This window comes from Acytostelium subglobosum (assembly GCF_000787575.1).
Source record: "Acytostelium subglobosum LB1 DNA, scaffold: scaffold21, whole genome shotgun sequence".
Lineage (NCBI taxonomy): Eukaryota > Evosea > Eumycetozoa > Acytosteliales > Acytosteliaceae > Acytostelium > Acytostelium subglobosum.
The window spans coordinates 163474-190190 of NW_012236512.1; the positions used below are offsets into that span (position 1 = coordinate 163474).

Sequence of the window (26717 nt, forward strand, 5' to 3'; positions counted from 1 at the left end):
CAGGACAAAAATTTGATTTATTATTTTTGTTTGATTAATTACCATAAGGTAACCATTGTACATCAGAATCACTATGAATAATAATATCTTCGGTATCAATATCACTATTATCATAATATCCACTTCCAATTAATTAAAGAAGTTTAATTAAATTAATTTATATATTAGTATTTTGATAGTTCATATTTATTAACTTTAAACTTACAATTTATTATTCATTCCAGCAGCTTTGATCAATAAAATAGATGAAATCAATACTATTCGTAATATTAAAAATTTCTTCATAGTTATTTTAATTATTATTAATATTTTAGTTATTATTATTAATCCTATTGATTGGTTTGTTCAATAGGAAATTTAAATACATATTAGGTAAAATTTATGATGATGATGGTATATTTTTTTCCTAATACTATACCAAACTACAGGTAATAGGTAAATAATATATTTATTATTATTTATAACCATTCATTATTGTATGAGTTACAACTAAATTAATGTGTGAAGAGAGGATGAATTTATTATCTCCCACTTAGACAAGTTATATTGTAGTTTGTTAGAAATGGTTCTATATTGATTGATGATGTTGAGGGAGGTAATCAATATTCATCATCAATTAATAATCAAATTGTTGGAGTGAGTTGAAACCATTATCCATTTAAGAGCATGGTTGACGATCATTCTGTACAACAAAGTGACGACAGTGTACGAAAATGGGCGTGTATCCTATCTCAGGAAATATGTAATTATAAAGGATCGCGAGGACTGGTTTACTTATTTAGGTTTGATCGGTGGTGTTAACTTGAGAGGTTGGACTGAACTACTTGTTGCATGTGTTGACCGTTCTCGATGACAAAGTGATCGCCGTCAGCGTTACCCTCGGCAGGTGGCTCGTAGGAGTTGGTGAGTGCCAAACGCTCGGTGGGATAGGCCTCGCCTGGAACAATGACCAGCTTGTCGGGGGACGATGCGTACTTGTGGAAGATCGTGATGGTCTCGTAGCACTCCTTGAAGAATGATCGTTTGCAGAATATGTACAGGCCGAGACGTGCTCGGGACATTGCCACGACGAGACGACGCACGTCTCTGATGTGACCGAAACTCTTGGTACGCACAAGCGACAGGAGGATATAGTCGTTCTGCTGTCCTTGATACTTGTCGACCGTTGTGATCTTCTTGGGCATGCCAAACAGAGCGTTGTCCTTGCACTTCTCCTCAAAGATGTTGCGCAACAGTTGCTTCTGGCCGTTGTATGTGGTGAGCACACTGATCGACTCGCTTGGATAGCCGATCAGGCGCATGAATTGGTACACAGAGACGATGTACTCGGCCTCGCCCAGGTTCTGGTAAAAGTGGGAGAATGGCTCATTCTCGCCGGCACCATAGCCATGCGACTCGTCCACATTGATCAACTGTGTCTCGTACAGGAAGCCTGGGTTGGCGCGGGTGAATCGCTGGTCCGTCAGCGGCAGGTTGCCCAGACCGGTGTAGCGCCAGGAGAACAACTCTGCCAGGGCAGGGCGACAGCGTCCTTGGTGATCGAGTTGAATGTACTTAATTCCCAGTCTGATGAAGCGAGTGAACATTGATTGTTCCAAATGTGAGAAGCGCACCAATGACGAGCACTTGATAACTGGTGGCAGTTGGTTGTGATCACCAATCAACACGAGCCTCTTTAGTCGCGACGAGTTCTCTGATGACGACGTGGTCTGTAGTTGCAGGGGGATGAATGTCTCCACGTCGGAGATCTGACCAGCCTCCTCCATGATGACGTTGTCATACTTGAAGCCTAGACGCACCAGCTCATTCCTGCGTAGAACGGCGTGTGTGCAAGTCATGGCCACAATCCTCGACTGTTTCAATAGCAGGTAGTTGAAGCGATCGTTTGCAGACTTGAGCAACTCAAACGCGCGACACTCGCGCAGCTCCTCAAAGGTCAGCTGGATGGCTGTCCAGTATCTGGCGGCGACTAGACGGTCATTCTCCAAGGACTCGGGCTTCTGGAACAGGCTGGCTTGGAAGTAGGCGGCGAATGGGAACTTGATGCCACTCGCACCGGCCTCCAGCTGTTTGGAGAATGTCTCCCAACGAGGCTTGATCTCGTGTTCAAAGAAGTGCTGTGCAGTCTCGCAACTGCCACTGACATCTGACATGACGCCAATGGACTTGGCCAGGTGATCGACGATGGCCAGGCGATGCAGACGTAGACTGAGCATATAATCGATGCGTCCACTTCTGGTGAAGTCGGCGCGAGTCTCCAACTGGGTCTGACCATGTCCGAGTCGGAGCAGATGTCGCTCGTCAATGTCCAATTGGTAGATCTTGTCAAAAAGTTGATTGAGTGCCTGATTGGAATGAGTTATGATGAGAGTGCGCTGGTTGGGATGATTGTGATAGATGTTGGAGATGATCTGCACGGCCACATCGGTCTTGCCCGTGCCTGGTGGGCCGACAATCAATGTCAGTCCCTCAGATGATCCCGAGCGAATGGCGTCTACCTGCACCGGGGTGAACTGAACCTTGTTGCCACGTTTGCCTCCATTGTTCTCCAATGCCAAGTTTGATTGATTGTAAGACTCAATGACCAACTTCTTTTCGGGACCATAGGTTACGCGATAGGGTGGCTCCAAGCATGCTGTCTTGTCGATCTGCTCACTCTTGAACGTGTCAAGGATGTGCTGGCGACTGATGAACGTGTCCTGGAAGTCGATAGTCTTGCCAACAACTCGTGTGGCGTTGGTGTCATCGTCGCTGGGGTATCCGAGGAATGTGTTGGCCAGCCACTCGGGTAGGTTGTTCTGGTCGTTGATGAGTGAGACGATTGTCTCCTGGATGGCCTTGAAGTTGTTCTCCTTGGACTTCCTGCGCACCACAATGTTGAACTCTTTGTACTGCTCGAGTTTGTTGTCTTCCTGATCCATGTAATACTGATTGCTGTCCAGACGCACCTTGATGAAGCGTTGGTGGCCACGCGCGGGACGTTGTCTGTTGTTGGTGTTGTCCGCGTCGATCCTGCCGCCACGCTCATCCATCAGCTCGACGACCTCGCAGCCGCGCACACTCTTCACGCCGTAGTGCTCGGCGAATGGACGACTGTTGTCATGCTTGGCGTTGAGAGGTACTGTGGCGCGCACTGACACCAATAGCATCACGTCGTGCTCCTTCATAGACTCCCAGTCCTCGACGATCGCCGCCGACTTGACTCCCGCCAGACTGTAGCTGAGCATCGCCAGCACCTGTGCTGGTCGCTTCTCACCCACCTTTGGTTGAGCGATGTGTTCAATCTTGAAGCTGGTCATGGGGAAGGCCATGCGAGACCAGCCCGTGAGTATTGTGGAGCCCGATTCGTTGCGCTTGGGCGACAGTCTGCGCAGCGCATCCTCGAGATCTGCGCGCAGGTCATAAGTGGCCTCGGTCTTAAACAGGTAGTAGTTGCGGTAGAGGTAGTCCTGGTGCGACAGGTACTGCATGTTGAGCTTGGGCAGCGGCAGCGAGCGGTCGCCCTGGTAGCGATCGTTCAGCACGCCACTGTCATCGGCGGTGTTCCACAATTCCTGCTCGGTGGGGTAGTGCGGCAGCGATGCCAGCGCCTCGCGGTGGTAACGTCGCTTCTTTAGCGAGCCTATAACCACGTCTGTGATAAACTGTCTGTCCTCCGTGCAGTCCTGGCTGAGCAGATTCAACCTACTTGCCAACAACCTCAGTCGCTCCACACTCAATAACTTCAACTGATTGATCAGATTCGTCTTGTCTTCAACAGTCGACACATTCTGCAATGCCAACTCCTTGATCTCTTCAAACTCCTTGAATACTACTCGCTGATTGATTGATTGAATGATCGTGTAAGTGTGTGGGTGTGGGGGTGGAACTATCCCAATCGCGATAGATCAAACTATCAAACACATAACATACCTGAAGGTTCTGTATACGGAAGTAATGTGATTGAATGATTTGGTCTTGGGGGATCTCCTGGCCAGTGAAGTTGTTGATTGGGAAGTTGAGATAGAACTCGAGGATGTTGAGTGCCTCGTTAAAGTTGTTGGCCGTGGACAACTTGCATAGTTTGGATGATCTGATTCGAATGAGCAGATGATAATCATCGATCAATGCATAAAAGAATCGTCTTGTTGTGATCTGATTCACCATGTCCACCATCAACTCTACAAATCGCTCACAATATCTAATCGAATCCACATCGCCCTCCTCAGTCTGATCGAGCATCTTCACAAACTCCTTCATCTTTGTCAACATGAATGATGAGTATATATCTGCGGTGTTCATGTGATTGATTGGTTAGCGTCACGATCATGATCACGATCATATATGGTCCACAGACATACCATCCTTGGAAGATGAACCTTCCTTTTGTGATCGCTTCTTGAGTGCGATGATCTTCTTTTGGAGCGCTGGAGTGGTCAGGTCGTCAATTTCGGCGGCGAATCTACCAGGCGAGAGGTGTATCCACATGGGATAGGAAACGATCTTGAGTGATTCGGCACGCACCATGGGGTCCTCCAGCGATTGATAACAATGAATGAGGAATTGTATGAGGTGCGTCTGACTGCTGAGAAGACTGCCAACGGGCGAAGACAATCTGATGACACGATCAAACAGTTGTTTAAAGTGCTCGGCATCACCTGTGAACACACTGAATGGCGGCAGACCAACCTTTGCGCGCTCATTAACCATTGCCATTATGGACCAAATATGAACGTCGCCAATATTAGTGGCGGCGGTGGCGGTGGCGATGGCAGAGGCCTGTTTCTTGAAGTGTGGCCAGAGATAGTTCTCGAGGTAGTGTGACAGCTCGAGTAGCTTTAGACTGCGACGTGAGTGCTGTATATCTGTGTTGATGATCTCATTGTTGAACAGATCGGTCACCAACTCTGAGTTGTATGGTTCATCATTTGTGAAGCCCATCAGCCAATGCTTGCCTGACAGTTGTGTGAGTCTATCCGTGAGTACTTCTGATACTGTCAGTGGACCAGACGATGATGATGATGATGATGCTGCTGCTGAGGTTGATGTAGTTGGCTCATCGCGACGAGCACGTTTCAATTGACGGTCATCATTTTGATCTGTTATCTGTGTCTCTATCTCTGCGGTCGTGGTTGTCGTATCATTCATTGTATGATCTTCATCTTGTAATGATGATGATGATGTAGTATCATCTTTACTACTCCTAACACTAGTTCTCTTCTTTCCTCCTCTTGCCATAATATATATATATAAAGGTATTATAACAAGGTCCTTGTTATGAACTTGAATGATTAATGAATGAATGAATCACACACATTGTTGAGGTTTTATCAAACTAATTTGAAGTTCATTCATTCGTTCAAATCCTACACACATGCTAGTCTTCATACAATCAATCTAGTAATCAATATACCCATCACCATCAACCTTGGAATCATTCCAATCTATTAATCAATCAATCAATCAATTAATCAATCATTCAACTTTGCAAAGTGGGTTCAATGTTGGGTTCTCCTGCTGAAGTGTAAATTAAAGCCCGGGCGATTTATAATAAGGTAATTACCTTGACCTGTGTACACCGTCTTTGAAGAGCATTCTTAAACACAAGACACCTTCATACAAATCATTCATTCACGACATGATCAGAATGACACCAGGCTCAAAAAAAAATCTAGTTGGAGTGTTCAAAAATAAATAAAAATATTAATAATAATTGATCAAAATGCATGAAGTGTCAATAGAGTTGTTGAAGCTGGGGTTCATTCAGGTCAGCCAGGGATACGCATCGTGTTGCAGAGTTAGTGTGTGGGTGTGAATGAGGGTTTGAGCTAAAGGTAGAGTGTCAATGTTGTAGTTATATTAGTATATTTATCTATCCTATCTTTATATCTTATATATATATTTGTTGAAGTATAATATATATTCTATATATATATATATAAACAACAACAACAATGTCTGGCAAGAATAGATTGAACATCTTTCCAACCAGAATGTAGGTCATCATCATTGATCAATCATCAGATTCACTTGCGACTTGACTCGACTCGACTCGACTCGACATGAAGACAGAGTATATATACTTACAACCATTCAATCAAACAATCAATCAATCAATGATTAACAGGGCCTTGACAACCATGAAGGCCAAGTTAAAGGGTGCCATCACAGGTCACTCGCTGTTGAAGAAGAAGAGTGATGCCTTGACAATCCGTTTCAGAAAGATTCTAGCTAACATTGTCGAGAACAAGCAGCTCATGGGTGCCACCATGAGAGAGGCCTCCTTCTCACTGGCCACCGCCAAGTATGCAGCTGGCGACTTTAGTAACTCTGTCATTGAGAATGTCACCAACGCTACCATCGCCGTCAAGATGCAAACTGAGAACGTTGCTGGTGTCCATCTACCAACATTCGAGAAGGTCTCAGAAGGTGTTGTTAGCAATTGTAAGTGTCTATCGTATGATTGATTGATTGATTGATCGATCGGAATGATTGAATGAGTGATACTAACATGGATCATTACATACAATAGCGCAAGAGCTTACTGGTCTGTCAAAGGGAGGTCAACAGATTTCAAAGTCTAGAGAGTCACATGTTAAGGCACTGGAGGCTTTGATCATTCTTGCGTCGTTGCAGACAGCCTTTATCACATTGGATGAGGTGATCAAGATCACAAACAGACGTGTCAATGCTATTGAGTACGTCGTCAAGCCTCGCCTGGAAAACACCATCAGCTATATCATTACAGAGCTCGACGAGACTGAGAGAGAGGAGTTTTACCGTTTGAAGAAGGTGCAGGGCAAGAAGAAGAAGGATCTCAAGATCAAGGAGGCCGGCAAGGAGGCTGATGCCCTGACTGCCGCCGCGTTTGCCGCCGCCGCCGCCGCCAAGCCCGTCAAGGTCAGAAGCATGATCGAGGATGAGCAGGAGGAGGAGTTGACCTACGAGTAAACAAGTTTAGACGCATCCAATATTGTCTGGCGCGTCCAATCAAGTCAACACAGCTCAATAAAGCATTATATTACTTATATCAATCAATCATTCGACAGTGACCCTGGAATCATTCCTATCACACTCAATCACACTCTATCAATCAATCTCTCGCGGCATTCCTGGAATCACTCAATCGATCAATCAATCAATATTACTTCTTCACTCAATCACTACTTTGGAATCATTCCAATCAATCGCCTGATCACTCAAACATCTGCCATTATATACAAGGGTTTATTGGATGATGGTCCTGCGTCCTTCACTCACTCACTCAATCAATCACTCAATCTCTGGATGATGATCCAGACTCTACTTCAAGTGAGCCAACAGGATGGATAAGACTCTGTTTCTCAAGTGTCGGGTTGTTACTTGAGGAAGAGGAGGAGGAGGAGCGTCGGGATGGTATACATCCACAGCACTTCCTGCGCCACTTGCCACATCGTCTTTTGATTGCCTCACGTGATGTCAAGCAGGCAAAGATACAGATGCCACTGGTGACGATGACAGAGATGACAGAGGCGATGGTGATAGTCTTCCAATTGAGATGGGCGTTGCAGTTGGGTCCAAAGTATCCAGCGCGACAGTTGGAGCAGTCATCACCATAGTAGCCGGTGGTCGGGTCGCACAGACAACTGCCATCGGGCTGGCAATCTCCGTGTCCACGACATGTGTCGCTGGCCAGGCAATAGACAGAACATTGGTCCGCGGGGTAGTAGCCCGGGGCGCACTGGCATGCGTTAGTGGTGCACGTCGTGTTTCCTTGGCAGAGGTTTGGACAGAGCGAGTCGGATGCTCGCATCACAACAGAGCTACCATCGTCCATCCTAAGGAATGCCATCACAGTGTTCTCTCCATTGGACATGCGACATGACACTGCCTTCTTCCCACCACTTGTCTTGTATCCCAAGTTCTTGATCTCGGCTGTTAACGAGTTGATCTGATACAATGTATCAGTGGTGCAGAGGTAATAGAAGCCCTCACCCGACATTGTAGTGTCCAGTATGTCCACCTGGATGGAGGGTTGAGTGTTAGCATCAATGGATCAATCATTCAATCAAACAAACATGACTTACATCTTGGTCTCTAAGAGTCCAATGTATTTTGGCTTGGAATGACTTGGCCAAGTAGGACTTGGAGTTGTTGGTAGTGAATGTGGCGATGATAGCAACAGGCGTGATCATCAATGCGCCGTATGTGATGGTAGAGCAGTTGATGGATGATGCGAGCAGGTTGTTGGTGATGTAAGCTTGAGAGCTAACATTGTACGACATTAAATACAGGGCATTATCGTTGTTGCATGCCAGTGTTACGATGAATCCATCATCGCGACTGATGATCGATCGTTCACCAGTCATTATAGTTTGAGTGTCAGCACTAAACTCTGGCGAGATCAATGTGAAGTTGGACATTGGCGTCGTTCCATTCAGTTTGTAGGCAGTGGCATTTGCACCTGCAGCCAGATCAATGAGTAGAGTTGATTGTCCAGATGATAATATGGACAATGTGTTGACCTTTGATTGTAAGCCTATTGCAATCGTTGAGTTGGCCAATGTCTGACCAGTGTTTGGATCGAGCATCAACAACATAGTGTCTGTGCTATTGACGTCGCCATCACAAACAAAATACAATGTACCAACTGCCGCTGGATAAGGTACTGAGCAGTTTGAAGTCATCTGGACCATCCATTCAATCGTGCCATTGTTTGAACTATTGTATAAATAGGTGCGCGAGTCAATGAATGAGTGAATGATTGAGTATGTATATATGACCAACAACTTACTTGTATGAATAGAGTGTTGATGTCTCATTGTGATACACTATCAAGTGATCATTATGAAGTATCAATGAGAGTGTATATGATGTTGACGTTGACGTTGATGTTGTGATATTGCTAGTCCAATGTATATAAGATGTATTATAACTCATTCGTTGTAGTTGTATCTGTCCACCACTTGTTATAAATGGTACAATGAATGATTGATCGAGTAGTATGACTACATTAAAGTCTACCAATGATGATGAAGTTGTTGTTGTTGTTGTATTATATTGAGACCAAAGTGACCATTGCATTTGATTGATTATAGGGTCTGATGTATATGAACAACCTGTTCGATAAGGATCATGATTGATCTGTGACCAATCTGTATCGCCATTGTTAATGGCTAATGTAACAGTCACCAACAACAACAATACTAATGATATTATAACAAACAAAGACTTCATTCTATGATGTATCTCTATCTCTTATTACTACAACTACATTATAATATCATCTCTTGAATGACTACGTGTGAGTGAGTGAATTGCGTCGTCTTTGGTTTGGTCTGGCACCAGACCTGGGGTTTGTCGCGACCCCTGGGGTTGGCGAACCCGAAACTGGGTCCTTGCCAGGTCCATCTGCGGGGATCATGTGATTGATTGAATGAATGTTTGAATGTATTTATTATTGAGATAATAGGCTTAGAGCTCATCATGTCCGTCTGACTTGTGTCCATCAGACTTCTTGTTGTTCTCAAACTCCTCATTGTTGGATGGGTCCTCACTGCCTTGATCATCACTTTGATTGTTGTTGTTGGTGGACTCGGTGTTGGTCTCAGTGTTGGTCTCAGGCTCGGTCTGCTCTCCACCATTGTTTGTTGTCTCATCCTTGTTGTTTGCTGTCTCATCCTCACCAGCTGTCTTGTTGTCCTTGGAAGATGTTGTTGGCTTCTTTGTTGGCTTTGGAGTGGTGACCCTCTTCTTCTTCTTTAACAAATCCTTCAACAATCTCTCCAGGTCGAATAGCTTGAACTGCACTTCGATGGTGGAGAATGGCAAGTCCTTAGTAAAGTTGGCCACTTGGTACTCGGCATGTCTGTCCTTGGCCCAGAGCGCGATGGCTTCGAGCTTGTCCGTGGCATTCTTCAGCTCCTCAACAGTTATATTGAAGTCGACTGAGATGTTGGCCAAAGTTGGCTTGATCTTGGCGAGCAAGTTCTCCAACTCCTCCAACTTGCTTGGGATCTCAGCCTTCTGAGTAACACGATGAACAATCTTTGATGTCTTTGTCTTCAAATGCTTCAGCTTGTTTTGGTAATGAGCGATGTCATCCTCTCCATCTAATTGATTGATTGATTGAATGGTTAGTTTGTGCGGTACAAGGCGGGGAAGCCTCAAAGGGGTACTTACTATCCTCGGCATCTGACAACCAGGCAGAGACGATGTCCAACTCCTCGACAATGGACGCTCTCTCCTCGGAAGTGGAGCACTCAACGTACTCCTCGGACTCGAGCTTGTCGCGTGTATCATAGAGGAAGGACTCTAGATTGTTCTTCTCGTGTCTCAAGTCGCGCAGTGCCTTGTCCTTGCCATCCAAAGTGTTGATCCTGGTGTTGGCGGCGGCCAACTGCTCCTTGCTCATTGGCTGAACGACTTGATATTGCACAGTGACATTGAGTGGAATACGTTGTACGCGGCTAACCAACTCTGTTGTGTACTGGGTGGTTGGAGTGTCGGTGGTATTGGCGTTGGTGGCATTGTTGGTGGCGTCCACTGTGGCGGTGGCGTTGGCAGTTGAGTTGCTTGGGATCGCCTTGGTCTTGAGTGCGTAGACGGTGATCTCGGCCTCTGCCTTCTCCAGGACGACCATTCCATTGGTGTTCAAACGGATGGAACAGTGGATCTTGGGCTTGCCAGTGAAGTTGAGCGCGGCGGATGGCACGGGCACGCCAGAGACCGTGTAGACGGCGATGTTGGCGGGTGTGTGGTCAACGTAGGTGACGTTCAATGTGAATGATTGGTTCGAGAAGAATGACAGGGTCTTCTTGATGTTGATCCTGTTGTTCTTGCGGAAGAATGATGAGGCGCTGGCCGAGACGGCGTTGGCCGACTGCTCCTCGCCGGTCTGGTCGTCGCCGGCAGATGGTGTGGCGTTGTCATTGTCCTCATTCTCCAAGATGGGCTGGCTGGCCTCCTGCTGGTTGCTACGCACCAGCTTGACATCGATGGTATAGGGTGTGATATCTTTCAGACGAATGTCCTTGACACGGAAGTAGTGTGTGAGACCGGCGGCATAAAAGGCGGCGCCATTGGCAATTGCCTCATCACCATTCAAATGCTTGTCCAATGTACTCCTCTTCAAGAATGCCTTCAAAGTGTCCTGAACTGCTGGTATTCTTGTACTTCCACCAATCAACTCGAAGAAATCAATGTCATTCTATGTTTGATTAAACAAGTTAGTATGTGAGCGGAATAGTTCCAATGTTGATCCACTGTGACTTACAGATGTCAAGCCGTTGGCCTCCAACAGTCTCTTCAATGGGACAACAGCGCGCTCGAGTAGAGATGCAGACAACTCTTGGAACTCCTTACGCGAGAGTGTGGCGGAGAAGTCCAAATCTCCAACAAGACTTCCAATGAATGCTTGTGCCTGTTGATTCGCGCTCAATGTCTCCTTGACCTTTGTGGCTTCCCTCAAAAGCTTGATCGTTAGCTTCTTATCATTGGTATCAATCTTTGGGTCTTGCCTAAGTAATTGGAAGATAATGGGTTGAGGGTTAGGGGCGAGGCCTAGGGCATGGGCGAGGGTTGATGTATACATACTTCAACAATATCTGTTTGAAGTGATTGACGATGGCCATGTCAAAGTCGAGACCACCTAGGGTCTCATCCCACTCGATGGATTTGACAATGTTGTTGGTGATGGTACGGTTCTTCTTGTTCTTGGTCTCGTTAAAGACGTTGTAGTGCACCAAGGAGAGCTTGGTGGACCTGGCGCCCATGTCGTAAAAGATGGCCGTCTGGTTCTTGTCAAACGTGCGGTCCATGGCAAAGTTGAGCGAGGCGGCATTGATGTTGTTGATCAACGACAACACGTTGAGACCGCCCAGATGCGCTGCGTCCAGAATCGCCTGACGCTGCTGCTGTGTGAACCAGGGTGGCACGGCAATGACACAGTCCTTGATGTTGGTGGACTGGGTGTAGGCGTTGGCCAACTCCCTGACCTTCCTCAAGATCATTGCCATCAGCTCCTCTGGTGAGTAATAACTCTCGTCATCATACGTCACCCTATAAGTATTCCTATCTGTATCATTGGTCACCTGATAACCCAGTGAGCCCAAACCAATCTGTTGAACAATGTCCTCTTGATAAGTCGATCCCAACAAAGAGTCGAACATTGAGTATACTTGTTGAGGGTTCCTGACCCACTATGATCATTTGTTGTTGTTAGTGGATGTGATTGATTGATTGATTGAATGAATGAATGAGTGACACAAGGGGACACTTACAAGGTTGGCTGCATCTGAACCAAAGACACGTTCATCTCTGAACCATCCTACTTGTGAGGGTGTCTTACGTTGACTCTGTTCGTTGAGTACGATTTCGAATGCACCTGGTCGGACCATACCGATCTTGAATGATTGTGCACCAACATCAATTCCAATGACGATGGCACTTGAATAACAAACAACATAAGACAACAATAAAAGACCAGTGATCAACACTGTCCTAGATATATTCATCTTCATTATATTATATATTATTATGGTGTTACAATATATGTATATATTTTGTATATGTTTAAAATGTGTGAACTAATGAATGAATGAATTAGGATTAGATTCTGTCGTCTTTGCATTTCACATTTCAGATGATGACACCCAAGATTGGTGACGAGGCATTAGTGTGTGACACGACAGATCCAACGGAAATTAAAAAAAGGATGTTGTGCGACAGGAGGATAATGAGGATCTTCAACATGACACAGGTCCAAGGCACATGGCACAATCACAATGTAATGGTACTTCCATCATGATATCATTAATGTCATTCAATCAATCAATCAAATATTCATTGACAAACAAAAATAGTATGAGTAGAAAGCGAATCGATCGAGATGATGCATACAGGTGGATTGAATACCAGAGCGTCGGTATTACAAACTGCGGTGATTATAACATTGCAGTTTGAACACTGACACTTGGTCATTCCATTGGTAAGCATCATCTCACTCGATTCGATAACATAATAATCATGTTTAGTTGTTACTCTGAGTTTGAAGTATTTGGTATTTGTTTGTGTGGATGATTGAATGATTGAATGAATCGAGATTAGTTCGAACTGTTTGATCATTCTCCAACCAACAACAAAACCATTTAAATTTCAAACTGTTTATTGATTGGGATAACGTTATTTGGTTCCAAAGGAGACGAGAATCTAAAGATTGATTGGACATCCAACATCAAACATTTTGAATGTTAACTTAAATACTTCATGATTCAAATAAAATGTACTTATAACTTATAATTAATATTTGTTGAGCAAATATTACCATCTACATTGAGACAACATTGCCCTAAAGCGAGGAAAGGACTTGTTGTTGGAACCCCGAACAACACAACCCAATAAATAAAAGATATTTTTTCATCTGGATCGCGATGAGAATGGATAAAAAAAAAACAAGTTAACTTAAAGTGGCTATCAGGTGATGTCACTTGTTCCCTCTGTTCATTCATTACTTTAATTTAACTATTATACATACAACATACATATATACACCTTAACAAACAGATAATTATATAAACAATGGGTCAAGCTGCAGGAAAGTTGAGCAAGGATGAGATTCAATCATTGTCCACACAGTCATCATTCTCAAAGAATGAGATCGGTGACCTCTTTGCTGAGTTCAAGAAGCATGATATCGATGGCAATGGTGCCCTCGACAGAAATGGTATGAATGCTCATCTATAGGTGACCTACATCTCATGAGTTACTAATGTCAATCAATCAAATATAAAGAGTTCATCTCTTTCTTCAAGACTCGTTTGCCAAAGCAGTCTGCTGCTCAGTTGAACAATCTGTTTGATGCCTTTGACACTGATGGAGTATGTAATCATATCGACATTCATTCCAAATAACATGACACTAACATCATTGTAATCACTCTAGAGCGGATCCATTGACTTCAAGGAGTTGGTCATCTCCCTCTCAATCATTGGAAAGGGTACACCAGAGGAGAAGTTGGGCTTCATGGTATGTTATCAATCAATCGCGACACAACAAGTCAGGATTCCATGTTCATTCATACAATCAATCAATCAATCAATCACTTTTTAGTTTGATATTTATGACAAGGACAAGAGTGGAACTCTGGAGAAGGGTGAGATTGATGAGTTGACCAGGACAATGGTCTCTGTTGGAAAGGCAATGGGCAAGGGTGACAAGGATATCACTGTTTTTGTTGAGAAGCTCATCCAAAAGATCGATGTTGACAAGAGCACCACCATCACTCGTTCCGAGTGGATCACCCAGGGCTCCAGGAGTCCATCCGTCATCACCCTGCTTGGTATCTAAACTACCAAACAGCAAGTAACCATTCCAATCCATTCAGTTAGTACATGAATAAATAAAGGTCTCGCGAGAAACTTGGAATGTTTCTCATTTTCAAATTGTCCAGTCAACTCCTAGATAGAGATAGATAGATAGATATGATACATCAAAGGAGACTATTCAGTAGTATTGCTCGAGCACCGTTGACATCACTCTATGTCTGGGGTGCATCATGGAGAGGACAATTGGGTCTAGGCGACAATGTAACATCATGCTACACACCCAAGCGCATGACCGCATTGCCATCACTCTTGTCCAACAACATCAACATAACAACAGGATCATATCATGCAATGTTACAGAGTAAGGCATGTGTAGCATATCTCAAACAGGAATGAGTGAATGGCTGACTGACTCCATGTGCAGCAGGTGACAACAGATTATGGGTATGGGGCGAAGGTTCGCTTGGCCAGCTAGGTCTGAACGATGGCAATAGGACACATTCAACACCAATAGAGCATCAATGGTTCACAAACAAACATATTGTTACATTGGGTTGTGGAGGATATCATACTGTTGTATGCTTGCAGGAGCCAGATGGAACATTCAACACCTACTCATTTGGTCGTAACAATGAAGGACAACTCGGTCTCAACAGTACTGCCACGATCATATCACAACCGCAACCAATCAATGAGCTTAGAGGTATGCGAGTCGATCATATATCATGTGGGCCCAACTACACTGTTGTTGTGACGCGCGATAAGTAAGTATCGTATGACGAGGAATGATTGTCAATCGAGTGACATGACTAACATTGTCAATCAAGTGGAGTTTATTCCTTTGGAATGAATGATATGGGTCAGTGTGGACATGGACAAGGTAGAATGGAGGTCATTGGCACACCAAAGAGGATAGAGAGCATGGATGGAGTGAAGGGCATCAACAAGGTGTGCAATGGATGGGGTCACACCATGGTCTTGGCTGATGATGGTCACCAATTGCTTACCTGGGGATCAAACATGCATGGACAATGCGGCATTGGAGTCAAGAGCTCAGATGTCGTGAAGACTCAGCCCATCAAGTCACTCGACCCTGGCAACAAGATCATTGACATATCATGTGGCTCAGCTGCATCTATTGCCGTGGTGTCTTCTCAAGATGGCAACGACACATACATCTGGGGATCATGTGGAGATGGAAAGCTGGGCGGCAATCAAACTAGCGATCAGCTGACGCCAGAGAGGATGCATACACTGCCACGAAACGTGAAGCAGGTGTCCTTTGGCACCGATCATTGTATTGCCCTGTGCTCAGACAATCGAATGTTTGGCTGGGGCTTTGGCCAGCATGGTGCACTGGGCGTAGGCGGTGCAAGCGATCAACTGCGCGTCTACAAGACACCCGTGGAGATACCATCGCCAGAGCTGGACAACAAAGACATCCTGCACGTTGAATGTTCGATTGATACATCATTCGCGATCGTCAGAGACAGAGAAGTAAACTGATTGATCAATTGATTGCATTGCATTGTACATATGACGACGGTCGATCGATCACTTTACTTTCAACTTCTTCAAGTAACGCTGCTTGTCTCCATCGTCTTTGTCGATGCCAGTGCTTCGCTTGAGTGAGGAACCCGCCTCGTCGTTGCTAGAGTCGTCGTCTTCGTCATCGTCTTCGTCCTCGTCCTCTTCGTCGTCTTCTTCTTCGTCGTCCTCATCGTCGTCCTCTTCGTCGTCCTCCTCAGCCACCCGCAGATGGATGGTAAACGATCGGTTCGACGAGGAGTGGCTCCACTTGAGGTACTGTTGCTGCGTTATCGTGAAGCTGACCAGCGGCAGCGTCTCGCAGATATCGGCCCATATCTGCGGCTTGTCATTGATCTTGATCATCGCACTGCCCGAGCCATAGACGCGGATCTGGTACTTCTTGGGCGGCGGCGTCACAAACAGGAAGAGGAAGCTGCGGTAGACGCCCTCGCCCGTCGACACAAAGATGATGGTGTGCTCCTCCTGCTTGAGCAGCAGGCACGAGGTCTCGGTGCCCTTGGGCAGCGGCGACATCATCGTCATGCGGAAGAACTCTGTCTCGCGCTCCTGATCGTGCAGGTACACCGAGTCCAATCGATGATGCTCGGTGAAGTGCTTCTCAATGTCCTTGGGCAGCATCGACGTCTGGGCTGCGCATCCCAGTATCTTGCTGAGTGGACACGGTCCCTTGCGATGCTGACAATGTTCCTCATGCTCCTTCTTCTTTGTATCCTTCATCGCGAATGTCTCGCCGCACCCATCGACATAGTTGCAACACATCTGATTCGCTTCATCAATCAACTTCTCCACAGTATAGTTCCTCCTCGGGTTCTTTGGCCATTGTCGCTTGCCTATGAGGTATGTGATGATCGTGTCAATGATCATGTTGTGATCGATCACTCAATCAATCAATCAATCAATCAATCAATCAATCGATCATATGAACATACACTTTGGACAAGTCTTGGTCGATGGCAACAGACAGGACTCGCATGTCCAGAAGTCGCAGTAGTCACAACAGAATGACTTTGTAAAGTTGTTGGTGTAGCATATACAGCACTCCACTATGCTGCTGTCGACAATGACGACATCCTTGCCCAGTCCCATTAATGATGATTATGCCTGTTGTTGTTGTTTGTTGCTGCAAGAAGGCCTTCTTTCTTTCTCTCGAGATATGTAATAATGGAGATGAAGGGTATCTATCTCTATCTGTATATATACTTAAACATATACTATATTATAGTTGTTTACAACAACAGCAAACAGCGCAGCAAGAAGGATGATTATTATTATTATTATTATTATCCAATTAGATTGAGAGAGAGAGCAAGATGTTTCGCAAAGAGAGTAGTGTTTGTTCTTCGAACTTGAACTGTTCATTCATTTGATCTCTTCAACTTTATTATCTTGAGATACATTACAGTACATCATGATGATAATGAATCATTATTATCATCATGATGTACTGTAATGTATCTCAAGATAATAAAGTTGTTGATTAGTATAATGTACTTAGCTCACTCATTGATATCAACGCCAATTCCTCTCAATGAATCAAACAAACATCTCCTGTCAACAGTTCAAAACTCTACACTATGGTTGTGATGGAATGCGAGTGAGCAATGGATGATGGGCAGTTGGTTGGATGGTTGGTTTGTTGGGGCCAAAGGATCATCGGAAACAGAGGATCATTGGAACCATTCCATTGATATCCAGCTCGATGAGAATGATTTCTTTGAAATCACACTTTTGCAACCTTCATTGTGTAAGATTGCTCAATCAATCAATCATCCAATCATTCAGTTGACCACAACATGTACAGATACAACAATGACAACAACAACAACAACGACACAACAAGAACAAATAATAAGAGTATTAACAAATAGAACATTGATTAAGACTATTATTGCATCTTATTATCAATTTAGATGTAATAATAATAAGGATGTGAATTATAAGTTACCTTATGGTACCAAGATGTACTTACGTACCAAATATCATCATTGGACTGATATTGTATCATTGGTGAAGAATAGACATTTCGGATTGATACGTGATAGGATCAAACGTAACTTAACAATCTCATTCAAACATGATCATTGTACAACTATGGTGGAAAGACCTTGCGAAGTGATCTGCTCATCGCGCCACATCGATCAAGAAACATTCATGCTCATCTACAACAAGTACCAACGATACTTTACCAACAGAAATGCTCTTACAGCCGCGGTAATTGCCGGCAACCTGTTCGCTGTTCAGACTCTGCTCCATCAGACCGACCCGGTGGTCTGTGACCGTGATGACAAGTTACTGGTCGATGCCATTTATGGTGGGTCATTCCCCGTGCTCAAATATCTCATGGACTCGGGCCTGTTCAACATTGAGGGCATTTGGAATGGCAAGGTGGTCCTTAACTCCTTCGCGACCGTCAATAACTTTCCAGTATTCGTTCGAGACATGATGGATGCGGTCAATGTTCCTCAAGAGCTCGTGGATCATGCCAAGTTACATGCACCCAAATATAATGCCATAAAGTTGTTGACCTCGGGCGATCAACAACTAATCAAAGAGTTCCTGTATAAGGATGGCGTCAAACAATTCAAAACACCAATATCCTCTGCAATGATGATCGCCAATGCACTGGCCACATCCATCCAGCAACTTGAACACTTTGAACGATTGTTTGACATCACCGACCCAGCCGCACAGAACATTCAGGCACAGAAGCAACTCGATGATTCACATGAATCAGCTCGTTTGATTTTAGCTAGTCATGCTACACCTGATCAACATGACAACAATAACAACAACAACAACATTGTTATTGACAATGATCAATGCCTACGGATTGCCAAGATTCTCACAATGCCAATTGAATGGAAGGACGAACACCTGGACTCAGTATATCGCGAGTACATCATCACTGGCGATTGTATGTTGATCCCCCTACTCTTGGATCATCGTCGTGACAACTCTTGTGAGCGAGTGATCAATCGAATCATCAAGCATGGCACATTGACACAGGCCATCGTGGCGATGAAGTACATGGACCGATCGGGCTTGGACAACAGACATTTTGGAGGAATACTCCATTCATTCATGAGTGCTGATGATATGTCACGCAGTTTCGAGATTGTCAAGTATCTCGATGGCGAGAAAGTCATGTTCAAGTATACAAATGGCAGTTGCGTTATTATAAGAGCGTTCACTGGGACGACAGAGATGCTAGAGTTCATACTCGCGGCCAACATATTCAAGACCAACACCGGAGACAAGAGAGCCCGACTGGATCTGTTGGATGCAGAGCATGTCAAACTGATCCTCCCAACATTGAGTGATCGGAATGGCCCTCATCGATTATCAAACCAACTGCGTATCGCCACCTTCCACGCGCGAATGGACACACTCAATCTATTATTGGACCATGTTAATGCTTTAAAGAATGGAGATCAGACTATTGTTTACACCATGCCACACACATACGCATTCAACAAGGCTGGACCACATGGACTGCATCGTGAGGTTATCAAGTTGTTGGTGGAGAAGGCCGGTCTCACGCCACTCCAAGATATATTTCACCTGATTGGCAAGCTGGGCGACACCGAGCTGCTGGACTATGGGCTCACACACTTCTTTGGCAAGCAACTCAATGCCAACAAACTCCCGACAATGATAGGTAAACAATTGAATGCCACAATCCATGCAGCGATCAAACTTCACAATATGGATTATGTCATACATGTATTCACTCATCACAAGGACAAGATGTTGGAGAAGAATGCCACGAGCAAGACACACCACATATTGGCCGTCAGCTGTTCCAACTTGGAGATGTTGGAGTGTCTGTTGCGTGTCGACCCTATCGAGCGACTGGGCCAGGCCGACGAGTTGTTTGGAGCAGCAATCAGCCACGGCCACATTGAGGTGCTGGACTGGCTAATCGAGCATCTCGAAGAGTACAGGGCACAATTCTTGGCGTCACCAATCATTATCAAACCATTGATTGAATCACATCTCATTGCAATGTTACAACATCTATTGGACATTGGTGCCAAGTTTGACCTGAGGAATATACACAATCTAAGGTCATACAAGAGTAATCAAAGGGCTCAATCAATTGTACAACAGTTCAAGGCGAAAACCGTGGTGGAGCCAAAGTCAAAGGGAACCCTCTCGCTAAAGCGTGACAGTAGCAGTACCGATAACACATCAACAGCATCACAGCAGCAGCAGCAGCCAAACAAGAGAGGCAGGAAGAAATAATAGACATGGGTGCAAGTTGTTCATTCATACCATATTCAATCAAATAAAATTTACAATAAATGAACAATGATTATTAACAAGACATGTCAAACAATACAACAACAACAACAACGACAACTACAACGACAACAACAAAAATGACGAATCCAAAGGAGGCTTGACTGTCTTCATTTGGGATGCACAAGGTCCTTCATAGATTATGGAAGCATGAACACTCATTGTATAACCGAACATGGTTGCACAAAGACTTATGCATCCTGTGCCAACTTTAGAAGCTATCGAACAAAGTTGTTTGTTGCTGATGCCGACGACAAGGATTCAATCGAGATGATGCTGGCTGATGGACTCCTCAAGTGTTTCCACACCACTTGCTTCAACTTCTTCACCTCGCTGAAGTCCCTGTGTCAACACATGTCTTCGACTAGAGCAGGGGACCATCAATGTGCAGACCGCAATACCTGTCCAGGTTGTCAACGCAGTGACTTGTTGATGACAAGGCAAACACTTCCCAGCGCTGACCATCCGGCTATCAAGTCCTACGTCTGTCTACACGATGGCTGCTCAAAAGAGTTCGACATGTTTCGTCAGATGCTAGAGCATTGCAAGTTACAGCATCATTGTCGAACATACGCAGGCTGTCTCAATCAACAACGCTACCGAACAGTGAACTTCAAGGCAGATCCCGATGACTTGGAGTCGAACAAGATGTTGGTAGTCAAAAGTCTCAACAAGTGTCCAATCTCAACATGCAGCTCCTACTTCAAGAATAGGGACGGATTCAGACAACACTTTGAGCACTGTCATCCAGGACTCGATCTATTATGCATGTTGCCACAACCGACTGGCCAGTCCGCTCCGACTCTGAAACGGAAACGGTCCATGAAAGAAGTTGAGGAAGAAGATGAAGATGAGGATGAGTATGAAGAAGAAATGGATATTTATGTTGATCAAGATGATGACGATGGACACAATGAAGAAGAAGATGAAGGTGTGTCCCTCGACTTTACATCAACATCATCATCACCAACACCATCCAACAAGGTGCCGCCATCCAATGACAACATGATTAAGTGTATGCACTCCACCTGCGACAAATGGTTCACTACGAGGGTCTTAATGCTTGAACACAACAAAAGTTATCACCAATGTCCAGACCACCAGAGCTGTTCAGGATGCGTGTACCGACAAATATGGGCGCAGAAGACACTTGATCCCTCCTTGCAAAGGCTCAAGTGTCATCACCAGGGGTGTAAATCCTCTCCAACCAGGTATTCAAAGTTGCGCAAGCACTGTCAACTCCAACACCAATGCACATGGACATACGCCGCATGCCCAAACTATCAGACCTATCCAAGGACGAGGTTCTTTGCCGATCCCGATGACACTGAATCAATCTCAATGTTGACGGCCAGAGGATTGGTCCAATGTACTCACACATCGTGTGGTCACTTCATGGCCACTCACAAAGCCAAGGCTCATCATCTTGCAAAGGAACATCAATGTCCTGATCCTGCCAGTTGTCAAGGTTGTATTGATAGCAGCCAGCGTCGTCCCAGAGGTCCAACCAATGATAACCAGAAGGTGGGCAAGTTCAAGTGTCATCATGATGACTGCACCAAGAGCTACATCAACGCGGACCCCCTGCTTCAGCATTGTAAGAAGCAACACAAGTGTCCAAGCACTTATGGATCATGTATAAACATTCGTGAATACCGCAATCAGAAGTATCATGCATTACACGACGACACTCAAACAATCGAGAGATTCTTGGCCGAGGGATTCCTCAGGTGTGATCATCCAGAATGCATCTACTTCTTCAAGACTGGTAACTCCAAACAAGAGCACATGATCCAACGACACCAGTGTTCCGATCCACATGGATGCGAGGCATGTGTCAAGCGCAACTTTCACATCGACAATGGCGACAATGACGACGTTGGGGAGTATAAACCCCAGGTCCAGCCCGATGGAAGAAGAATACGATTACCTAGAAGGCTGCGCACGATCATCAGTGGTGAGCTGGTGAGTCCAAAGAAGTGGATCACCAACACAAAGACAAACAACCCAACAGCCTTTGTCAAGCCCAATCAAGTTGGAGTGTGGAACGAGAGCATGTTCAATCTGATCAAATGTCCACTTATTGGATGTGAGGAGTATGTCCAACAGATTGTGATCAACAAACATCTTCGACAGGATCACACATGTCCAGTATCTCAACAACAACATTGTGATGGCTGCCAGATGTCCCGTCACCATGATCGTCCTGACGACAATGATGCACACCGAGTTGATTGGTTGCTAGTTTGATCTTGTTAGTGAGTGGACGTATCAAGAATAAAATCACTACCTTTTGATGAAGTTACGTGAGACGAACGTTCGTCTGTGCCGGTCAACTTCACTTGAAATCGGTAAAACGAAACGTCGCTTGCAACAATCAATCAGGATGATTCCGATCATCATCAACATTCTCAACTTGGACCTCAGTGTGGTAGTTGATGGGCCAAAGGACTTCGCTCAAACGAGAACCTGTAATGAACATGACCAACTCACTCGTTTGGAGGGATTTGCAATCTCATTGGTTGGCGAAGGACGAGGAAACTGTGGTCCTTGGCCCAACCCAATCAATTTGATCATTTATTTGGGCAGGCCAACTCCTGGTCCTCGGATTAAGAATGTGTAGTGATTGGCAATGTTCATTATACTCAACATGTACTCCAAAAGTATCGCCATCAATACATCAACATCAAGTGATGAGGAATACCTAAGGAAGTAGTAATTTCCTCCAACTTCATCAATCATTCAATCATTAAATCATTCCATCAATCATTTTCAAACTATCAATCAATCAAAGATGTATAAACAAAAATTATTTGTTACTTTATTATTAATAATATTTATTAATATAGGAGTTAGTTATGCTGGTCTTACTTGCACCAACAATGGAATGAAGTGCCAGGCCCAATCAGATGCCGACCCCTGTTTCAACTGGATTTGCAGAGGTACAATTTGTATGCGTGACACCTACAATCCAAAGTCATGTGATGATGGAAACAGTTGCACTGTTGACCGATGTCTTCCAACCAAGGGATGCCAACACACTCCAATGGACTGCCAACACAACTGTCTTGACAAGTGCAATCAATCAGTATGCAGGAATGGCACTTGTGTGATGGAGCGTGTTAACTGTGATGACAACAACCCAGCCACCTGCGACTCCTGTGACAAGCTTCTTGGATGCCGCCACACCTCCTGTGATGATGCCAACATGTGTACTAATGACCTGTGTATCAACAACATAAACGGTACATGCACCCACCTTCCAATCAGTTGTGATGATTCCAAACCAGCCACTTGTGACACCTGTGACAAGAAACTTGGATGCCGCCACACCTCCTGTGATGATGCAAACATGTGTACAATTGACATGTGTACCAACAACCTCAATGGAACCTGCTCCCACACCCCAATCAATTGTGATGACAACAACAAGTTCACAATTGATTCATGTTCTCTAGATACTGGTCTTTGTGTCTATTACCCAAACGAGACCGCCATCGAGATTGACCGAATGACTAACAATGCTGACCCAACTCAATCATATGCCAATGGTCAAGGATTGAGTGACGGATTCATCTCCCTACTACAAGGTTTTGAGGTCCAAGCTGTCAACTACAATGGCGAGGTTCTCAACAAGTCTGGTCTGAACTTCACAATCCTGATCACTGATGCCAGCTCTTCAAATATCACCCTCCCTGTTACCATGACCTACCTCTCCAATGGTACCTACTCATTCACCTATGTTCCACTCCAACTCGGAAACTTTGTCATTCTTATCACTTTGGATGGTGTCCCAATTAAGAACTCAACTTATTCAATCAACATTGAGGGTGCAGATAAATCCACATCTGCAGCCTATGGACTTGAACAAAATCAGATGGTCACAACATTCCAACAAACAAACTTCACCATTGTCTGGAGGAATAAGATTGGAGCTGTTTTGGCAATTGGTCAGGATAACTTCAATGTATCCATCATTGGTCCATCTCAATCAATCATACCGTACTCCATTCAAACCAACATTGATGGAACCTACAATGTTACATTTATTCCAACATTGGATGGAATTCATTCAATTTTGATTAATAACAATCAAATTCCAACATCATCATTCTCACTTGGATTGATCACTGTATCTTCGGTAAACATAGTGGCCCAGTACTCTTATGCCAATCATACAGGTGCACCTACACCAACAGTCAACCAAAAAACATACATTCAACTCCACTTGCTGGCAGGTGATGGAGTACCTTACAAATACGGTCTGAATGATCTGATGTATATGACCTCTACTAAAACTATGTCATTCGAAGGAACAACTCCTCAAGACATAAATGGAGTATATTTAGTATACATCATTCCAATCGAGGCCGGCTTATCCATCATAACTCTAACATTCAATGGCTCCAATATTAAGAATTGTCCACATTCAATTCTGTTCAACCCACAACAATAAACTAAAAAAACCCTCCACTTTGATCAACAAATTTTTGACATATGTGACACTGTTTGAATGCATTCTATTTATTTGTTATATAATTGTTATATTTTTATTTATTTGTATATATTAATATTCAATAATGAATAATAATGTATTGACTCGACTGAAGAGAATGAGAGAGATTGATGATAGTCATGATGATATTGTACATAATAATAATGATACAGATGATTATGATGAAGATAACGATGACGATGATGTTGATGATGATGAAGACGATGACTTTATCGATATGAATACAACCAGAGCAAAGAAAAAGTCAAGGCATGCAATCGATGACAATCACAAACATATAGACAAGAGCAAAGACAAGAACAAAGACAAGAGCAAGAACAAAGATAAACATAAACACAAACACAGAGACAAGGACAAGGAGAAGGAGAATGACAAAGATCATCCACTTAGAAAGCTTAGCACATCATTGAAGAGAGGACCTGACGAACACTATCAATGCAGACATGTGATATATTTCAATCATTCAATCATTCAATGTCCAAAGAAATACAATCACATCCCATCATTGTCAAGACATCATCGCTCTCACATCCACAACTGCACTGAATGGTGTCCCTACTGCATCCAACGTGGTAAACAAGGTCAATTGACGTCAACTACTCCATCTCAACAACAACAACAACACAATGAGCTCAAGTGTGATCACAATGATTGTGACAATATACGAGTGCATCGAGATGATCATCACAAGTATGCTCGACACATTCTGTCCAACAATCATCACTATTGCATGCAATCAGGTGATCGCCACTGCGTTGGCTGTCATCTTGCCAAACAATATGGCACCAAGGAAGCCCTCGAGAAAGCCCTTATCAAAAGGGACAAGGCAATCCCACAAGACATCTTATCAGGCAGCTCCTCAGAGGAAGAAGAAGAAGAAGAAGAAGAAGAAGATATAGATAGTGATGATGATGATGGAGACGACTCTTTTGTTGTTCAAGACTGCGATGATGAAGAAGAGGAGGAGGAACTTGGCTCAGATATGTCAACAGACTCAAAGGATGAAGAGGATGAGGAGAAGGCGGTCGTGGACGAGGAGGAGCATATCAAAGCAGACAATCGTCCAGTGTTGGACGACGATGCATTCTTCTTTGAGTGTGGCATCACAAAGGACACAGCCAAGCATCTGTTGTCAATACTTCCAGCAGAGTTCAAACCAATTAACATTGTATGGACATTCACCTATCTCAAGAAGTACACACCCATCACAGAAATCTCCAGAGACTATGGCGTCTCTCACATAACAGTCAGCCATAATGTGCACCAAGTTCTCAATCAACTTGGAGCAAACATCCAACAACTGACCAATGTATGATCTATCATTACATTCAAACTCAATCACAGTCAATCAATCAAACCTAATCACACACATGTACTAACATTAACAATTAACCTTTGAAGGATACCAAGTCTGTTCTTCAGCATTCTAGAAGGGAACAACTCCATGAGCTGAAGGTGTCTGCTCGAATGATCGTCCACATCTCCATGTTGCCACACAAGCCTGGACCTTCTTCCATTCCCCAAAACTACTCTGGTATGCATTGACATCACATGATCAATCACATGATCAATCATACTTACAACCAAACTAGTTATGCACAGATCACATGGTTACAAGTTTGAAACATTGGTCGACTTTGATGGACGACCTATTAGGATCATGGGACCATTCCCTGGTGCAATGAACCACTTTGAGATCATGAACAAGACCAATCCATATGAATTGCTTGGCAAGAATGAAGTGTTCATTGGAGATATTTGCAAAGGCGACACCAAGATCATCACACCATTCATCAAAAGGTTGGACGAAGCCTTAACACCAGTACAAGAAGCACAAAACAAGTTCATACATTATCAGACCTCTGGAGCAAATCGCTTCTTCCAAAGGCTGAAAGAGTTCAAGGCTGTCACAGACCTTTGGAGACTGGATACCGACAAACAAACCATGGCCTATCACATACTCTGCTATGCCATTGACTATGATCTGAGGCATGGCGGAAGTAGCAAAAGTAGTAGCACGACCAACAATAGTCCAAGTAAATCCAAGTGATCACCCTTAAGTTAAC

At 44.2% G+C, this 26717-nt stretch overlaps 12 protein-coding genes across 12 annotated transcripts; 8 read left to right on the plus strand and 4 right to left on the minus strand.

Moving 5' to 3' along the window:
* Window positions 1-797: 797 nt before the first annotated feature.
* On the minus strand, window positions 798-5127 carry SAMD00019534_091340 (hypothetical protein; the record flags this gene model as incomplete). Its single annotated transcript, XM_012895548.1, has 3 exons — window positions 798-3818; window positions 3913-4268; window positions 4341-5127. 3 exons carry the CDS (start codon window positions 5125-5127, stop codon window positions 798-800), a joined length of 4164 nt encoding a protein of 1387 aa, XP_012751002.1.
* Window positions 5128-5933: 806 nt separating this feature from the next.
* SAMD00019534_091350 (hypothetical protein) lies at window positions 5934-6930 on the plus strand (the record flags this gene model as incomplete). The annotated part of the gene is made up of 3 exons (XM_012895549.1): window positions 5934-5974; window positions 6107-6423; window positions 6512-6930. 3 exons carry the CDS (start codon window positions 5934-5936, stop codon window positions 6928-6930), a joined length of 777 nt encoding a protein of 258 aa, XP_012751003.1.
* Window positions 6931-7258: 328 nt separating this feature from the next.
* On the minus strand, window positions 7259-8898 carry SAMD00019534_091360 (hypothetical protein; the record flags this gene model as incomplete). The annotated part of the gene is made up of 3 exons (XM_012895550.1): window positions 7259-7981; window positions 8046-8679; window positions 8753-8898. Coding segments are annotated over 3 exons (1503 nt in total), but the record flags the coding sequence as incomplete, so codon positions are not given.
* A 540-nt stretch (window positions 8899-9438) lies between these two features.
* SAMD00019534_091370 (hypothetical protein) lies at window positions 9439-12491 on the minus strand (the record flags this gene model as incomplete). Its single annotated transcript, XM_012895551.1, has 5 exons — window positions 9439-10070; window positions 10141-11167; window positions 11234-11477; window positions 11554-12158; window positions 12240-12491. Coding segments are annotated over 5 exons (2760 nt in total), but the record flags the coding sequence as incomplete, so codon positions are not given.
* Window positions 12492-13536: 1045 nt separating this feature from the next.
* Window positions 13537-14304, plus strand: SAMD00019534_091380 (hypothetical protein; the record flags this gene model as incomplete). Its single annotated transcript, XM_012895552.1, has 4 exons — window positions 13537-13681; window positions 13750-13835; window positions 13900-13983; window positions 14068-14304. 4 exons carry the CDS (start codon window positions 13537-13539, stop codon window positions 14302-14304), a joined length of 552 nt encoding a protein of 183 aa, XP_012751006.1.
* A 170-nt stretch (window positions 14305-14474) lies between these two features.
* Window positions 14475-15782, plus strand: SAMD00019534_091390 (hypothetical protein; the record flags this gene model as incomplete). Its single annotated transcript, XM_012895553.1, has 2 exons — window positions 14475-14639; window positions 15222-15782. Coding segments are annotated over 2 exons (726 nt in total), but the record flags the coding sequence as incomplete, so codon positions are not given.
* A 54-nt stretch (window positions 15783-15836) lies between these two features.
* Window positions 15837-16919, minus strand: SAMD00019534_091400 (hypothetical protein; the record flags this gene model as incomplete). Its single annotated transcript, XM_012895554.1, has 2 exons — window positions 15837-16663; window positions 16763-16919. The coding sequence occupies 2 exons, from the start codon at window positions 16917-16919 to the stop codon at window positions 15837-15839; spliced, it is 984 nt and encodes a 327-aa protein (XP_012751008.1).
* A 1065-nt stretch (window positions 16920-17984) lies between these two features.
* On the plus strand, window positions 17985-20078 carry SAMD00019534_091410 (hypothetical protein; the record flags this gene model as incomplete). The annotated part of the gene is made up of 1 exon (XM_012895555.1): window positions 17985-20078. One exon carries the CDS (start codon window positions 17985-17987, stop codon window positions 20076-20078), a length of 2094 nt encoding a protein of 697 aa, XP_012751009.1.
* A 207-nt stretch (window positions 20079-20285) lies between these two features.
* SAMD00019534_091420 (hypothetical protein) lies at window positions 20286-21289 on the plus strand (the record flags this gene model as incomplete). The annotated part of the gene is made up of 2 exons (XM_012895556.1): window positions 20286-21148; window positions 21232-21289. 2 exons carry the CDS (start codon window positions 20286-20288, stop codon window positions 21287-21289), a joined length of 921 nt encoding a protein of 306 aa, XP_012751010.1.
* A 241-nt stretch (window positions 21290-21530) lies between these two features.
* Window positions 21531-22380, plus strand: SAMD00019534_091430 (hypothetical protein; the record flags this gene model as incomplete). Its single annotated transcript, XM_012895557.1, has 2 exons — window positions 21531-22231; window positions 22320-22380. 2 exons carry the CDS (start codon window positions 21531-21533, stop codon window positions 22378-22380), a joined length of 762 nt encoding a protein of 253 aa, XP_012751011.1.
* A 708-nt stretch (window positions 22381-23088) lies between these two features.
* On the plus strand, window positions 23089-24469 carry SAMD00019534_091440 (hypothetical protein; the record flags this gene model as incomplete). The annotated part of the gene is made up of 2 exons (XM_012895558.1): window positions 23089-24102; window positions 24449-24469. The coding sequence occupies 2 exons, from the start codon at window positions 23089-23091 to the stop codon at window positions 24467-24469; spliced, it is 1035 nt and encodes a 344-aa protein (XP_012751012.1).
* A 912-nt stretch (window positions 24470-25381) lies between these two features.
* SAMD00019534_091450 (hypothetical protein) lies at window positions 25382-26701 on the plus strand (the record flags this gene model as incomplete). The annotated part of the gene is made up of 3 exons (XM_012895559.1): window positions 25382-25960; window positions 26053-26185; window positions 26244-26701. 3 exons carry the CDS (start codon window positions 25382-25384, stop codon window positions 26699-26701), a joined length of 1170 nt encoding a protein of 389 aa, XP_012751013.1.
* Between the last annotated feature and the right edge of the window lie 16 nt (window positions 26702-26717).